The sequence below is a fragment of the Engraulis encrasicolus genome, chromosome 18 (assembly GCF_034702125.1).
Source record: "Engraulis encrasicolus isolate BLACKSEA-1 chromosome 18, IST_EnEncr_1.0, whole genome shotgun sequence".
Classification (NCBI taxonomy): Eukaryota; Metazoa; Chordata; class Actinopteri; order Clupeiformes; family Engraulidae; genus Engraulis; species Engraulis encrasicolus.
In genome coordinates this window covers 17,061,830-17,077,122 of record NC_085874.1, presented here as the reverse complement: position 1 = coordinate 17,077,122, position 15,293 = coordinate 17,061,830, and the positions used below count along the sequence as shown (strand labels likewise).

Here is a 15,293-nt window from a genome sequence, read left to right as displayed (position 1 = left end):
GAATTAGGTTCATCAAATCGCCTATCCAATTCCTTTGCAAATCATAGACTGTATGGTCCAAATACTCTGTCCCTGTAGGAATCCCAACGCCGATCTCAAGACATGTTCTCTTTCCATGGTGTCAATATAAAACTCTGTAGGCCTACTGTCCGTGAATGAGACTGAAGAACAGCGCGGGTAAAGTGTCATTTCTCTTACAAAAACTTATTTGATATTGGTGGTCAACAACTTTAGGGCGGGTATATTAGAGCCAACTTCCAATCACTACGAGAAAGCCAGGAGAACAGAGACAGTTTAGTTCTAGTTTCCTATCAAAATCTCTGAGGAGAAGCACATCCTAAAATTTACCCAGGAAGTTTCTCCATACAATGCACTCTGATTGGCCAATGCTCCTCAATATTTTCTCAATCGGCGGCAAGAGCTCAGGTGAAGCAAAATGCTGTTGCTGTATGCATGTTTCCCCTCATACACGTCAGTAGCCGAACTAAAAGACTGCTCGTCGCCATGGTTACTCCTCAAACAAAATCGTGCACTTATATGAAATATAGAGAACGAAATAAAAACCGTTATTAACCGGTTTGTGGATTTCAGAGTAACGTTTTTGTTCCGGAACACTTGAAGACCATTTCGTTTTCGTTTCCGTTTCCGTTCCTTGTAAAATTCCATAAAATTTCGTTCGTTTTCGGTTTTCGTTTTCGTTCCTTGAACCGGTTCGGAGCCCTGGTTGTAATATGGTTTAATTAAAACTACATATTTGGACCAGCAAAGCAAGGTAAATGGAGTCAAAGCTCACCACTCCATCAAGGCCCTCGATGTGCAGAGTGACGGTCTTGGCCTTCTTATTAGCGCTGTTGAGGAAGAACTGAGACTTGTTCTTCCTCTGCTGCTGCTGTGCGGGTGTTTGGAACGTTCCAGTCTCGCTTGGAGAGGTTGGAGAACTTAAAACGCCGTAGACATCTTTGGCCATGATCAAGATGTCCTCCGATAACCCCGGTCTGTTGAAAGGCAAACATGGTGAACGAGACAAATAACTAGTTTCTGTACCATCAACCAAAATAAAAAATAATAAAAAATGCACTGTGTGCAGAATTATTAGGCAAACAAGTATTTTAAACATAGAGGTAGAAGATCAATTAGGCATCACTGCAATTCGAGACAGCAAAGGAAAACGGCAAAAGCAGCCTCCATCTTATATAGGTAAAACATGTGCTCTTCCGTCAATGCAAATTAATGGAGAACACGCCAACCTCTGTCAAAAAGGGGCCTAAAACTATGAAGTGACATTAATCAAGGAGCAGATTTGAAATGGCTCAATATATCTACTGAAATCATATGGCCGTTACTTTATCAACAGATTTCTTGTGACCCTATTGGCTTGGTAACACTGCATTAAACGTTTGATAGTTTTTTGATCATGTGACTTGAGTACTCACTTCTCAATCAGGGTTTCCAGGCTCACCATCATCCCCAGTTCATTCTTCATGGTGTCAATATTCACTGTCCACTCAGCCAAATAACGCAGAGTCTAGCAATTGAAAACCACAATCACTGAATCAGATGCATCATGTTGATTGAAGTTTGAACAACAGATGAGGAATTAGTCCTGTTGCAGGTTTATTGCAGACAGCTTACAATAAATGATAATAGATTAAAGAATAACAGTGAATGTCAACGGTGGTTCGGTGCCATAGCCTTGTATAGTGTCAGTAGCACTAGAGAAGCAAACTAGCACAGGATGTCCTCAGTTTCAAGTGCATAACAATACTTAATCGGGACTCATATTTATTCGTTTTTAGGCCTCCTGGAGGAGGGGGGACCGTACAGGTCTTGCTGTAAGGTTTTGGTCCTGGACCAGAGTTCCATCACCAGACCAAAGTGACTTAAACACATTGACAAATGATGAGCCATGTGCGGATAGGTTTGCATGACTTTTTTGCCCACTGAAATTTCCCGTCACAAACAGGCTCAATCAAGTTTGACACAAGATGTTTACTTCACCGTCTTAGACGATTTAACCTTTATTATGAATAGTAGGATTGCTTGGAAGTTTACCTGAAGGGTGGCGAGGAGGACATTGGGATCTTTGTGGTCTAAAAACAGCACCAGGCCAGGCAGGCAGCCCTGGTCCTGAACTATAGCCTCGCGGTTCTGGGGCTCGGATGCCAGATCCCGCAACTGGGTAACAACTGCCAGAGCATCCATCATTCTGACCTCTTGCTTGATAAAACCTGTCAAAGTGGCAAACACCAACAAGTTAAACAATATATAAATGCGCAACATGTACATGAACCAATCCTCTTAGTTGTTCTAGTGAGATTATCCACATTGTCATTCATTCATTCATTCATTTGATTCATGATTGATGTGGCAGTGCATCACAGATGTGAGCACACCCCCCACACTTCTGCAGATTTGCATTTCATGTAACAACATTACAGAGAATGATGGCTGTATTTTGAATGAACAATAAATTGAAGCAGGTATACAAGCTGTCCGCTGGCTACTTTTCAATGTGTCAAAGTGATTTTTTTCTTCAATGTTGTCCCATGAAAAGCAATGCCTACAAGTCTGCAGAAAAGAGATGGGTGTGCTCACTTCTGTGACCCACCGTGACATCCTGCACCTACTAAAATGTACAAAATGACACTACACAACTAAGGACTGAAATTCTGAAAAGTTTATTTCTGCCATGTTGACTAGGCTACCACGCACGGCTGCAGGAAGTTAGGTTAGAAGAACTACAGCACATTTGTGCCAATGCACAATTTAGAGACTGATGTTCAGTTCAGACAACAATCAAATTTCACAACACGTTCGAAACAATAGTAGCTAAGCAAGCTTATAGCAAAAAATATGAGTCTTGCTTACAGCAAAAAGACCCTGCTAGCGTGTAGAGCATATTTCCCTAGCTACCGAAAACCCGCTAGGCCTACATGGCCATTTATAACAGTGGGGTGTGAACACTCCCAAAACTACATTTAGCTCGGTAATCTGTCTTATTTTATCTTGGCCAAACGAAAACTTGATGCAGGTTGATTTAAAGATAATTTAATTCACCTTACCACAGAACAAAACTGCTGCTGTCGACCACCACAAATACAAATTTTCGTGCGAGGAAGTTTCCTGCTTTACCATTGGACGCAGGCACAATTTCAGATCTCTCCATTACAAAAATCCATTGGTTGTCCGCACCAGCGGTTTTAACACACCCAATCACAAGACCGTTTGCTGCCACGGCTTTATTTGAGTTCACCTGCCTTGGAAGCGTGACTTGCGAGTGCAGCATTGGGTCGAGCATGTTTTGTAGAGGTATTGTAATTTAAGATTTGAGAGCAAGTAAAACATCTTTCAATGTAGCACAGAGGTGAGTTTATTCGAGGTTGCAGTGGCACATCGCATGTGCCTTTTAGAGTTCTTTTAAAATGTCGGATAAATAGAAGAGTTTCTAACCGTTATTCGGTCAGTCGATGTTTTGATGATCTTGCTTTTTACACCGGGCTGCAGTGAAAATATGATAAACTGTACGAGACTGCAGAACAGCATGTTGACAACACTACTAAAGTGACATTAGTGTAGCATTAACGTTTCATTCTGTTGTCCGCCACACGACCAAATAATGCAGCTAATTTGATTCAACCCATCACGTTGTACTTGGCACGTAGGCTGTGGCAGTGTTGTTGCCAGAGGACAGAAGCTCAGTTGAATTTGATCCACAGGGCGAACAGATTTTGACTGTTCAGTTTCGTCCACTGCCAGTCGCAACAGCAGGCAGAAAGATGTCACTCCTCGAAGACATCGTTGATCTTCTGAGATGTGTCCTTGAATATTTTGGAGTTCCTCCTGACATGGTAAGTGTACTTTTATGAGAAGTATTGCCTTGTATTCAGCATGGCTGTGGCGTTATCATTGCAGTGGGAATGTCATCGATAGTTTGTTTGTTTTATTTGGATTTTAAAGTAAAAACAACCCTGTTCGTTTCAGCTTGTTCCGGTATGGGACAACCAACACTGCGGGCAGTACAGAAGCATCGTCCGGATGATAGGCACCAACTTGCCCCTGAATCCTTACCCACGACTGCACTTTCAAGTAAGCCACGGACCCTTACCAAATACGGAAGAAACACTTCTCCTTCTCTTTCACATTGTAACACACACACACTCTCTCTCTCTCTCTCTCTCTCTCTCTCTCTCTCTCTCTCTCTCTCTCTCTCTCTCTCTCTCTCTCTCTCTCTCTCAGATTCCTTTGCAATCATACAAGAAACATGGGCAGCTGGAAATTACAGTGGACAGTCCAGTAACTCCGTCCTTCGCTGATGTGCTGTGGGTAGCAGAGGAGGTGGACAACCACTTCACTACATTCAGGTACAGCCACATGTTTACATTTAAACTTTGCATGGGGTTAGGGATCAGCAGAGGAATTTAAAATCTGCAGTCAATTACTAATCTGGTTGTTCTGGCTAAACTGGTTAAAGGTCCAGTGTGCAATAAACTACTGAAAATGAACTACTAAAATTGCGCACTTGGCCTTTTAATGGTGGAAAGAATCCACCAAGATTTTCTTTCTTTTTTTCCTGTATTCTTTTTTTAATGCATTCTTTTGTTTTCATTAGGAATGCTGCTCCGTGGAAAAGAAGCCAGGTGCCTCAAGTGTTTGTCTCAGCCCCGGCGGAGACGGTTGCGGGCCCTGTGCCCTTCAAATCCTCAGCCCAGCTTGGTAGCCGGATGCTGGGGCAAAGAACAAATCCAGACGCCCTGAAGAAGATCTCCGCACTGGAGGACGAACTTTTGAAGCTGCGTGCACAGATTGCAATGATAGTCACAACTCCTTCAGGTAGGCACACAGGGCTTATTTTTGTCCTCTGACGACAATGTTAATCTTTGTATAGGGCAGGGCAGTTAGTCAAGTAATTGAAATCTTAAATGGTAACTGTCAGTTCCAGTTGCTGGCTGATGATCATTGTTTATTTTCACTGCTATTATACATCTAGTAAACTTGTTCATTGATCATTATTGTTGATCATTCAAAACTGTGCCTTGAAAGCACTGTACTGAAAGCCTTTTACTGTCCAGTAAATTAAATTTAAGACTGAGGCCTCTATTTGTCTTTATTGAAAAATATTTTGTGATCAAATTATTGACAGACGTTTCGGCTGCACAGAGGAAGAAGGCTCTGTGCAGCCGAAACGTCTGTCATATCAGTCCCTGCAATGTTAAAATAAAAAGAAAACAACAAGAAAATAAGAAAAACTGAGTGCGATCCATTTCCTAACTACTATTACTTCAGAGACGCACCAACAAGACGGAAGAGCGCGGCGTGTGGAAGATAACCGTGATCAAATTATTGGACATATCATCCCAGTGACAGTCATATCTAGTAGTTTTGAAGGGAAAACTATTCCAATATGTATTTTACTAGGGTCCTCCTTTCCTTGCTGCATAATAGGAAGGATATTTTCATGATTCTGATGTGAGATTGTGACTTATTCTCCCTCGCTCTTGCTCTTTTCTGGCCACTCTCTTTCTCTTTTTTTCTCTTCCTTTCGCAGGTTCCACGTCCCCTCATGATGCCCCAGGCTCCCCTTGTCGCTCCTCGATCCCTGCCCCTGTTCAGACCTCCACCCCTCGAGCTGCTCCTCCTCCACCTCCGCCTCCTCCTCCACCCCCGCCTCCTCCTCCCCTTCTCCTCTCCGCTTCTCCAGCGCCCTCTGCCCTGGACACTATTAAACAGAGAAGGGCACTGAACAAAGGTCTCCCCAGGAAGAGTGAGTTGTCAGCAGCCTCAGCCTCCAGTGGGGTCCCTTCCATGCTGGATGTGCTGAAGGACTTGAACCAGGTCAAACTCCGCACAGTAGACAGGTGGGCTCTTCCAGTGTGGAGATGTTTGTTTGTTAAAGCACAGTATACTGCAGAGGACTGGTCAGTGTTTTGATTGCTGTAAAAACACAGAAACTACTCTCTGTGTGGTGTGACGTAATGAAGTATTGCCTTCCATTACTAATCCCATTATGTTATAAATAACACAAAGAATGTTTTTTTTAAACATAATAGCTAGTTCCTCAATAGAAAATGTCACTCTTCATTTAATACTGAAGAACGAAAAATTAACTCGCCCCATCCCTGTCTGGGGTCAGAGTAAGGCTGGGGACATGCAGGATACGTGTGCACTTTCCTTGCTTGAACACGTTGCCATGCGTATTTTATGTCGATTTTTGCGCGTAGTAGAGTAGAGCACCAGACACAAGGTAAGCAGATGTGTATGTAGAGTGCCATATTAACAGAACTGTGAGGGGAGATCTTCAAAACAACTGGTAGAATCAAGCAGATAAGGAAAATGTTAATGAGAGCCTCGTTGGATATGTGTGCCCTCCTGCATGATGCCTCCAGTATCGTGCGTAGGGCTCTGATAGGTCCTTTGCAAGTTTGCGTACACAGTTTTTCACACAGTTAGGATATGTGTGTGTGTGGTTGTTGTGGTCAGGTCGCCGGGGGGGACGCCGGTGAGGAAGAGGAGGAGCAAGGGCATGGTCTGCTCCTCGGACCCCGCTGCTCTGATCGCAGAAGCGCTGAGGAAGAAGTTTGCCCATCGCCAGCGAGAGGACTCTTTCGATAAGGAGAACCGGTCGGCTGAGCTGTCCCCCTTTGGAAGCCCGGAGGCTCCCGTTGTAAGTGGCTCCTTCTCTTGTATGTCTCAGAGGCATGTGTGGGTACTGTAGGTCGGACTTAAACGTTAAAAGTCCAATATGTAAAACATCCCTTAAAAGCTCACAAATTACAAAACAAAATCTATCTGTACCATAGTGCAGAAAGAGAAACTTCTTGCTTGTTGTGAACAGGTGGCATGCATTTGGATAATGCAAAATCTTACTCACTGGACCTTTCATTTGTGGCCATGTGCATACACAGATAGCAGAACCCCTTATATTTTTGCAAGCCGAATAATATTATCAGGGTTCCCACGGGTCATGGAATTTCTGGAATATCATGGAATTTCATAAAAGTTTTTCCAGTCATGGAATTTTACCATTTTGCATGCACAGTCATGGAATATCATGGAATTTTCTTAACAGTTGTGTAAAACCAGAAACTTTTTTGTTTGGTGAACATTCTCACTGGTTATCCTAAAACGCTTCGCCAGTAACTGCTTGGTTTCACGCTGTTATGTGCAACATTCTAGAATGCAGTGAGCCCACTGAAGTCTCGCGGTGGTTCGGCGTCGGCTGTAGGGATGAAGATAATTTTCAGTTTTCACACTTTTTGACAAATTTACGTCGTCTTTTTTTTTTTACCCAAGTGGTCATGGAAATTCAGCTTATTGGGTCTGGAAAGTCATGGAAAATCATGGAATTTTATATCTGAATTTGAGTGGGAACCCTGTATTATACATTGAACACCAATAACCTTGTATTTTAAAATGACTATTTTACCCGACAGTTAGCCTTTAATGTCTTAAATGATTTGACATGATTTGGTCTTTGGTTTTTGAGTCATTGCAGAGATAATGTGATTCATAGGGTGAAGTTAGTAGTCTTTGAAAACATAATGTGAACACTTCTTAATTTGGAATTAAATGAAAGGTCAAAGTCAAATCGACGGAACTATTTAATTTGGAATTATTAATTCGGAATTAAAAACGTCATGTTAACGTAGTGAATGGGAAACGTTCAGTTGTTGGGAACCGTGAGTAGATGGGCAGCATACATGACTAGATGGTGAACAATGTCAGCTAAATGATGTTTTGACTGAATCTGTTGCGCAGATCAGCAGTGCATCAATGTTCAGTGTGATGCTGTGCATTCCAAATGTAGAGTCTGTGTGAGACTGCCTAGAAGAGGTGTGGAGTCGCTTCGTGTTGAATAATTGATGCATAGTCTCGAGTAGACAAATGACCTTTTGAAGACTGCAAAACAAGCATTATTGAAGGGCCAGAATTGGAATGGGGCTATGTAGCGTTTGATATGAAACGGATGGCTTAATGCCTTGTATTCTATGTAGCATTGCATTGCTGACACCACACACACACACACACACACACACGAAAAAAAACCCAAACATTTGTGAATAATTTATAGACTTGTGTTGGTATTTACTGCATTTGTTTTTTAGTGTGCTGTACAGTTGAGTGGTTATGTAATCAGAGGTTCCTCACTCACGTCCGCAGTGACGTCATTCTCCCAGATGGATGCTATAGCGGTGTTGGTGTGTTCCAAAGGCTTAGCAGCAGAGCAGAGGAGTTCTGTCCCATTTTTCAAATTCCACTTCTCTGATTGGACGAAACAGAGCCGCCACCACCATCACTTGTTTTGTAAACTTCACAGATAAGAATTTTCCCCCCATTATTTTTTAAAAGTTTTACAGATTTTAGTTGAAAACAGTTTTTCCTCTGCCTCATCTGGGTGGATGAAGCCTTGAACCTCTTCATGCCCGGCTGGATATTATTTGATTATTGCATTCTCAATACAAAATCTTATTTTAGTCTTAATCTAGTCAAAGTGGGATGTGTTTATTATCAAGATGTATTAAATGCAATTTCTTGCGTTGGTTTGCAAAAAAACCCCATTAATTTATGTATGTAAGTATGTATGTATGTATTTAATTGGAACATATGCACAACACCGCCTTTCCAATGATGATGGCCATCATGTCTCTGGTAGTGGATAACAAACGACTTAAAAAGTTGTGGGGAAACACTGTGTCTGGTTTAAATGGAATGCATGGTGGCATTGCAGTGAGCCATGGGCGGTCTCTGGTGGTGCTCTACAGAACATCTGCTTCAGAGCCATGGAATCCAGAGTGGTGACAACCGGGGTACAGGAAGTCGGTTGGTAACAGATTGACGTAGATATATAAGTAATTCTGGTGCAGCAACACAAAACCACTACATAACAAGCAAAGATGACGCAAAAGCGAGTTACATTTACCTTTAGTGCACTTTCTGTGTTCGTTGGAACTATGTCAATGCCCATTTGTGTGACAAAAGGCTGCTTGAGTTGCCATCTTAGTGCAAAAATGGAACATGGCGTTCAATGAGATTAGCCTAACTCTTCCTTCCATGACTCTGATTGGTCTTATCCGTGTTGTCATTAGGGCTGTAACGATACACTCAACTCACGATTCGGTTCGTATCACGATTTTTGACCTACAGTTCGATACACCCCACGATTTCTGAAATGTATCTCCACTGAAGTTTGGAAACACTATCACATCTTTTTTCTGGAGTAATGGGCAATAAAACTTATGGAAAGGGCGTTTCACGATACTGCCTCCTTGTATCACGATACAGTATCGGGACTCTGTGTATCACGATTTCTCGGTTCGATACAATATCGTTACAGCCCTAGTTGTCATCGTCATGCTGCCTTTATTCATCTCTCTCTGCAGATACCAAAACACACCAGACGCAGCCAGGGCCGAATTCACCTCTAACCTGCTGATCAACACGCGTCGCTCACCAGCAACCATCCTCACCAGAGATGGAAACGTTTTGTTTTGACTACTGCTATTGCTGCTCTTAGTGCTTGAGGTATTTTGTCTGTTGTTGTTTTTTTTTCTTTGTCTTGAGGGCCGTTTTAGTGTTGCCAAGCTAAAACGAGAACCATTTCTTTGTTGGGTTAGTCAGTGTGTTTACTCAAATGTTGTGTTTCTTTACCGGTACTAAAATGGAGCAAATAATTCAATACGTTTTTTTTATTTTACGTTTTTTTTTTCTTTTCTTTAAAGTATTTTTTGGGGGCTTTTCAGCCTTTATTGGTTTTTGTGAGACAGGATAGTGAAGGAGAGACAGGAAGCGAGTTGGGAGAGAGATATGGGGAAGGACCGGCAAAGGACCCGGACCGGGAATCGAACCCGGGTCGGCCGAGTGGTAAACGTGTGCCCTACCATATCAGCCACGGTAGGGCCTTTTATTTTACGTTTTAATCACTCCTGTCCATGTCCCTCTCCCCCATTTCACTGTAAAGAGTGTTAACGTAACGCCTCACAATAATGCGTCCTGTGATTAGCTGCCATCTGCAGTGGCCAAACTTTGTAAATACGAGAAATGTAACGTTATAAATTGTACATTACCTGAAATTATATACCATGGATGGAATTATGCATAATATATGAACCTTTAGAATACAGGTAGTCTATTTACCTTGTGTTTACCTTGTATTGAGAATGTATGGAAACACAGTTCTTATGTAGAGGAAAAAATATTAACACAACAAACTTGCCCGACCCTGTTTCAGAGTCGTTTAAGTTGTAATCAGGTAATGTTATACTTGTAGATGGTATGAGTCTGTATTGTAATATCAAAAAAAAAACATTTGAAAGAATTTATACCCTGAGTAAGACTGCAATAGTATTTCCAGTCTATGCAAACACTTTAGGGTTTTGCTCCTTTTTGTTTCCTGTCTGTGTTTGTGTTTTAATAGCCATTTTTCCCCCTTTCCTGGGATGTGGCATTCATGCATACGGTAACAGACTGGCCGCCTGCCTTAAGTATCTACTGTGCACTCTCCAAAATCGCAAATAACGGCAGCTAACCTACCAGGAGTGTGTTTCTCGACAGCGTCGTTGCTAACCAAGTTATCAACTTACTTGGTTGCAATGCAATTTCCCATTGGAAACCTACTGAGTTGCTAACTGGTTAGCAACAATGGTTTCGAGAAACAGGGTCCTGATCTCTTAAAACTATTAAGGGCACCTTTAAGTTTATGCTTAATGCCAAGGCAAGCATATAGGAAAGAGATTTTGCAAAATGGTGCTAACTGTATTTTCCTCAGGTCTAGTGGTCCCCTGTGTTGAGAGGTTTAGGCCTGGGGTGTAGAACTGATGGGCTTTGTTGCAAAATGATTTAAGTCCATTGGGGAAATTGATACTTTTGCATTGTGCATTGTATTGCAAAATGCATTTTATATAGATTTAGAAAGTATGCTCTCAAAGCATTTGAATGGCAAGAATTGAATTTACACATTGATGAAAAGCCGTTATTTCCAATAATAAAATGCAAAAGTAAGAAAAAATGGCGTTAAAGTCATTCTGCAACAAACTCTTCAATTGCTTGTTCCCCCTGTATGTACTCGACTCTTGTGTCTTGTGTAAACGTCTCTCATGGGCTCTGGAAGGCAGCGTCCCACTTTGAAATTGTGGGTGAGATTTCAGACGCGGTGAGAAGTGGCTGAGATGAGGGTGTGATCTGGGAGAGAGTTGTATAAGCCCTGTGTCAGACTGAGAGCCCGCCTGACTTGTGAGAATCTGTCTGGTCTGGAGTAGCAGTGTTTGGTGTACTCTGGCATACGATGGGAATAGCTCCACTCTGCAGCATTGTGTGTGTGTGTGTGTGTGCGCGTGTGCGTGCGTGTGTGTGCGTGTGTGTGTGCGTGCGTGCGTGCGTGCGTGCGTGCGTGCGTGCGTGCGTGCGTGCGTGCGTGCGCGTGCGCGTGCATGCGTGTGTATGCGTGCATGCGTGTGTATGTTGCTGGCAGCAGATAATTTCTTCTGTTGTTTTTTTTCCTTTTGCACATTCCTCATATTAGACAGGCTTGTCTGTCTCTGTGCACCCAGCTTGACCCAGCTTCCTTTCTTATGTAAAAGTTCATGCGCTGTCCTTCACTTCCATCCATGCCAGTCTTCCGAGTGTGAATTTGAATGTTTTGACTGTTTGAGGATAATGTTTTTAATGTTAATTTTGTTTTGTGACTCAAATGGTGTGAGGGTTGCAGTTATGTATCTCTACAGCAGTCTTTGTTTAAAAAAAGGAAATAAAATAAAAATAAAATGTTGCAACGAACTATTGGAGTTTTTGGCAAGGGTGTGTGTGTGTGTGTGTGTGTGTGTGTGTGTGTGTGTGTGTGTGTGTGTGTGTGTGTGTGTGTGTGTGTGTGTGTGTGTGTGTGTGTGTGTGTGTGTGTGTGTGTGTGTGTGTGTGTGTGTGTGTGTGTGTGCATAATTGAATAATTCAATGAATTGGTGCTGAAGAAATGTAATAATGTTTTATTTATCACAGTGTCTGGTGGTCAGTTGGATAGTAGTCACTGGTCTTACTTAAGGGGAGGGGGTCAATTACTCTGACGTTTGGACACACTTGTCCTGATAAACTAAACCATAGGACAGACGTTTAGTACAACCCAAATTTGCCTTATAAAAAAAAATCTGACAATCAGAAAATCTTTCTTTATACTTGGGTATCACAATGACTTTAAACTTAGAGAAAGTGAGAGAGAGAATCACACTCTTGACAAGTTTTCCTCCATGCCAATCAAAGTTCCTCCCTGGTAAGCCACATGTGCAAATCTGGACCCTGTTTCTCGAAACCATCGTTGCTAACCAGTTAGCAACTTGGTAGGTTGCCAATGGGAAATTGCATTGCAACCAAGTAAGTCGCTAACTTAGTTAGCAACGATGCTGTTGAGAAACGCACTCCTGTATGGAAGATGGCATTCTGTTGTGTTGTGGTCACCTTGGTAACTGTTGCCATGCAGTCCTTTTTAGCTGGTCTGAGAATGGAGGCTGTGAAGGGGGAAACGGCTGAGACGGGCATGTTTGGAGCAGCCCAAAACCCCTGACATCCTCTACTGTTGGGGCGAGCTAGGACATCCCAAAAAACATTTTGACATTTCAATGACACTGTGCTCCCTGTGCTCACAGGGTTTATGTTTTTCTTAACTCATGTGTTTAAAAAGGCAAACACCTGAATAATGCCAGTGTACAGTGTTGGCCATTTAGAAATAAAGTGTAGGTGATTAAAAAATAGTTTATATAGGTGTTTGAAGATAAGATATTACACACAGAGCCTGTATAGAACCGTTAGGAAAAGTAATTACACGAATGTTTCTGGGGGCAGTTCTTGTGAATGCCACAGACGAGATGAGAGGGGGAAAAAAGCAATTGAATAATTTACATCATCTAAAAAAAGAAGTTTGCTGATGTTAAGGCTTGTAGTTTGCAACTGTAATCATATGACAATAGAAACAATGCAGTGAAATACAGAGACAGATTTGTTGTCCTTTTTGAATGGTTATCTCTCTTAACTTGAAAAAAATAACAATATTTAGGCCTAAGTGAAATAAGATCCAGAGGTGCAAAATATACAATGGCTTGAAAAAAGTAGTCAACCCTCAGAGAATCTGCAAAATAATTCTAGTGTCCAAAAGCCCTTCCTACATATTTTCCCAAACATGTATTTTCTCAGAATTAACATCCGTACAGTAGAAATGTTTTAACAAATAAGGCATTCACATATCAAAGTGAATGATGACGGCTTACATAATTGCACTGCAGCCAAACAGATATTGTATTAAGAGTGACTCCTCATTCATTGAGTAGAACTAGCTAATAAGTAGACTGTGTTGAAATACACAATCTATTAAGGTGGAAAAACACAACACCCATGATGTTATATAAATCACGTGTCTGCCTCAATTCAGAACACAGTTGTATGGCTTTGGGTACTTATGGTGTACTATTGTTTGTATTCATGAAAAAGGGCATTTGGGAAAATATATGCAATTTTTTGCAACGGCAAATGGTGACGGATCTTAGGGGTTGAAAACTTTTGGCTTCCACTGTATGTACACACTATTCAGTAACACAACAGTGATCCTGGCACATGTCTTTTTAAACAAAGCCTTCTCACTTGAAGTTTCTGTCTGTCATGTTTCACGCCTCCTTTATCTCGATGTTGTTAAAAAGGCTGTACAGTGGAAAGAGTTTGGATGTTAAAATCGAGTATCATTTATTGTCAGTGCAAGCTGTACAAAAAAAGGTAAAATATGTAGGAATGTCTTATTTAGTTTCGAAAGATCCTCTAAAAAGGCTATATTCATCTGTACACTTTGCACTGCAGGTCTTCAGTGATTGGGGGAGTATCAATCCTGTGCAGTCCAGCTGACTATTTTGGCTTGTTTATAATTCCGGTTCCCTTTAAAAAAATGTTCTTTAGTTGCATCCAGTGCTGCAGTGTTGCATGATGGGTAAACAGGTGTTTAAATGGCTCTTCATACCACTCCTCCCCTACCCAAAAAAGGATCCATTAAAAACTATGGAGGTTTTTTTCTTCTTTGCTTGTTTTAAGAAATTAAAAAAGGGAAAAAAAAGATCTCCAAAAAAGATACATTTTAGTCAGAGGTGAAGTTGAGGTTTCTGGTTTATTTGGCTTCATCTCTCTGCGTGGTAACCTTCCACCTTGGGAGCAGGGCTTTGCTCCTCCATCCACAAGGTGGTGCTATACCCTGCAAAATATTGCTCCTCAGAAACACCCACGATGCCCCCAGCTGGCAGAAAGCTACAGGGCAGAAGCAATCGGGAGCAGGAGGAGGTTCAGAGGGGGAAAAAAGTGCTCCCATCCTCCTCTGGGGGGAAAAAAGGCCATCCGGAGTGGAACCTTCACGGAGTTCCGGAGTCCTCAGGCACCTCAGCTTCCTCCTGGAGTGGAGAGGCTGGCGGCTCCTGCCTCAGCTGTCTCCAGCGGGCCTTGTTCTTGCGCATGTGTCCCATCATGCTCTCTGTCAGCTCGCTGCCGTCGGTGAAGCGCATCCACTCCTCGAAGAGCGGCTCCACGATGTAGGAGATGAACCCTGAGGCAGAGGAGAGGAGGCAGACAGTGAGGGAGAGGGGAAGAAGCCGGGGAGTAGTATGGACATCCCTGCTTCTGCATGTGCATGTGTGTATTCCAATTAAAAGTCATACTTCCTTATACTTTTCAAGTGAAATTAGCCTTTTTCGCACTGAAATCAAACGTTTTGTTTTGAATCGAAACAAGTATTAAATGACTACTGGACTACTGACCGAAAACAATGGTGTGTAGATACATAGGTGTGCACAGACAGGGGTGAGGTGGTGTTAAAACCTTTTCCATACTTACTGGACAAAAATGTCTGTGCACACCACTGGGTGTGTATGTTGTTTATGTCTGTACCACTGATTCAACTTATTCCTGATTCAAATTTGTTGAATTGAAGGTGTCTGTGTCTCATGTGAAAAGTGCCCATTTCAAGACCAAGTTTATCTCTGTATAATAAGCTCATATTACCGTCAAATTCGGGGAGACATGGACCATTTTGACTATCCCAAAGACAAAGGTGGAGGGGAAAAAACACCCCAATAATAATAAAAATGTTGATTGTTGTCTTTTATCTGCCTGTGCACACATTCAACAATTTTGACCCGCCAATGTTGAGCTGTTGTTGGCGCCTTTGAATTATCTACCTGAGTACTGAAATTATATCTTATTGTTAAAATCACAAAATGGAAAACCTTGCATTATCATTCAGATACTAGGGGTTATTCATGAAAAGGGGTTAAGAAATATTCAAA

At 42.0% G+C, this 15,293-nt stretch overlaps 3 protein-coding genes across 9 annotated transcripts in view; 1 reads left to right on the top strand and 2 right to left on the bottom strand.

Annotated features, from left to right (window-relative positions):
- armc1l (armadillo repeat containing 1, like) overlaps positions 1 to 3,148 on the bottom strand; it is a 42,290-nt gene extending 39,142 nt beyond the window's left edge. The window contains exons 1-4 of the mRNA XM_063223133.1: positions 3,063 to 3,148; positions 2,053 to 2,228; positions 1,434 to 1,525; positions 794 to 995 (exon numbers count right to left, since the gene is read on the bottom strand). Of these exons, the coding sequence (XP_063079203.1) occupies positions 794 to 995; positions 1,434 to 1,525; positions 2,053 to 2,228; positions 3,063 to 3,135 (543 nt within the window). The 5' untranslated portion in view covers positions 3,136 to 3,148. The remainder of the gene's footprint in view (positions 1 to 793; positions 996 to 1,433; positions 1,526 to 2,052; positions 2,229 to 3,062) is intronic.
- Positions 3,149 to 3,270: 122 nt separating this feature from the next.
- mtfr2 (mitochondrial fission regulator 2) lies at positions 3,271 to 9,691 on the top strand. 3 transcript variants are annotated; one of them, XM_063223131.1, is made up of 8 exons: positions 3,271 to 3,364; positions 3,717 to 3,848; positions 3,982 to 4,086; positions 4,237 to 4,361; positions 4,610 to 4,830; positions 5,546 to 5,855; positions 6,478 to 6,661; positions 9,378 to 9,691. In XM_063223131.1, exons 2-8 carry the CDS (start codon positions 3,777 to 3,779, stop codon positions 9,420 to 9,422), a joined length of 1,062 nt encoding a protein of 353 aa, XP_063079201.1. In that variant the 5' UTR covers positions 3,271 to 3,364; positions 3,717 to 3,776; the 3' UTR covers positions 9,423 to 9,691. The 3 variants fall into 3 exon arrangements, with proteins under 3 accessions (XP_063079201.1, XP_063079200.1, XP_063079202.1); XM_063223132.1 differs by having other exon boundaries at positions 3,284 to 3,364; positions 3,757 to 3,848; XM_063223130.1 differs by having other exon boundaries at positions 3,279 to 3,848.
- Positions 9,692 to 11,957: 2,266 nt separating this feature from the next.
- The window catches only part of LOC134469094 (3',5'-cyclic-AMP phosphodiesterase 7B-like), a 48,698-nt gene continuing 45,362 nt past the window's right edge, over positions 11,958 to 15,293 (bottom strand). For all 5 annotated transcript variants that reach the window (XM_063223127.1, XM_063223128.1, XM_063223126.1 and 2 more), the window contains one exon: positions 11,958 to 14,554. In XM_063223127.1, coding sequence (XP_063079197.1) covers positions 14,364 to 14,554 — 191 coding nt within the window. In that variant the 3' untranslated portion in view covers positions 11,958 to 14,363. The remainder of the gene's footprint in view (positions 14,555 to 15,293) is intronic.

Excerpts from the sequence above, each read along its gene's own strand:
- mtfr2 (XM_063223131.1), top strand. The coding sequence starts at position 3,777 with ATGTCACTCCTCGAAGACATCGTTGATCTTCTGAGATGTGTCCTTGAA. Across the intron at positions 4,087-4,236 it reads ACCCACGACTGCACTTTCAA|ATTCCTTTGCAATCATACAA; the intron begins GTAAGCCACGGA and ends TCTCTCTCTCAG. Across the intron at positions 6,662-9,377 it reads GAAGCCCGGAGGCTCCCGTT|ATACCAAAACACACCAGACG; the intron begins GTAAGTGGCTCC and ends CTCTCTCTGCAG.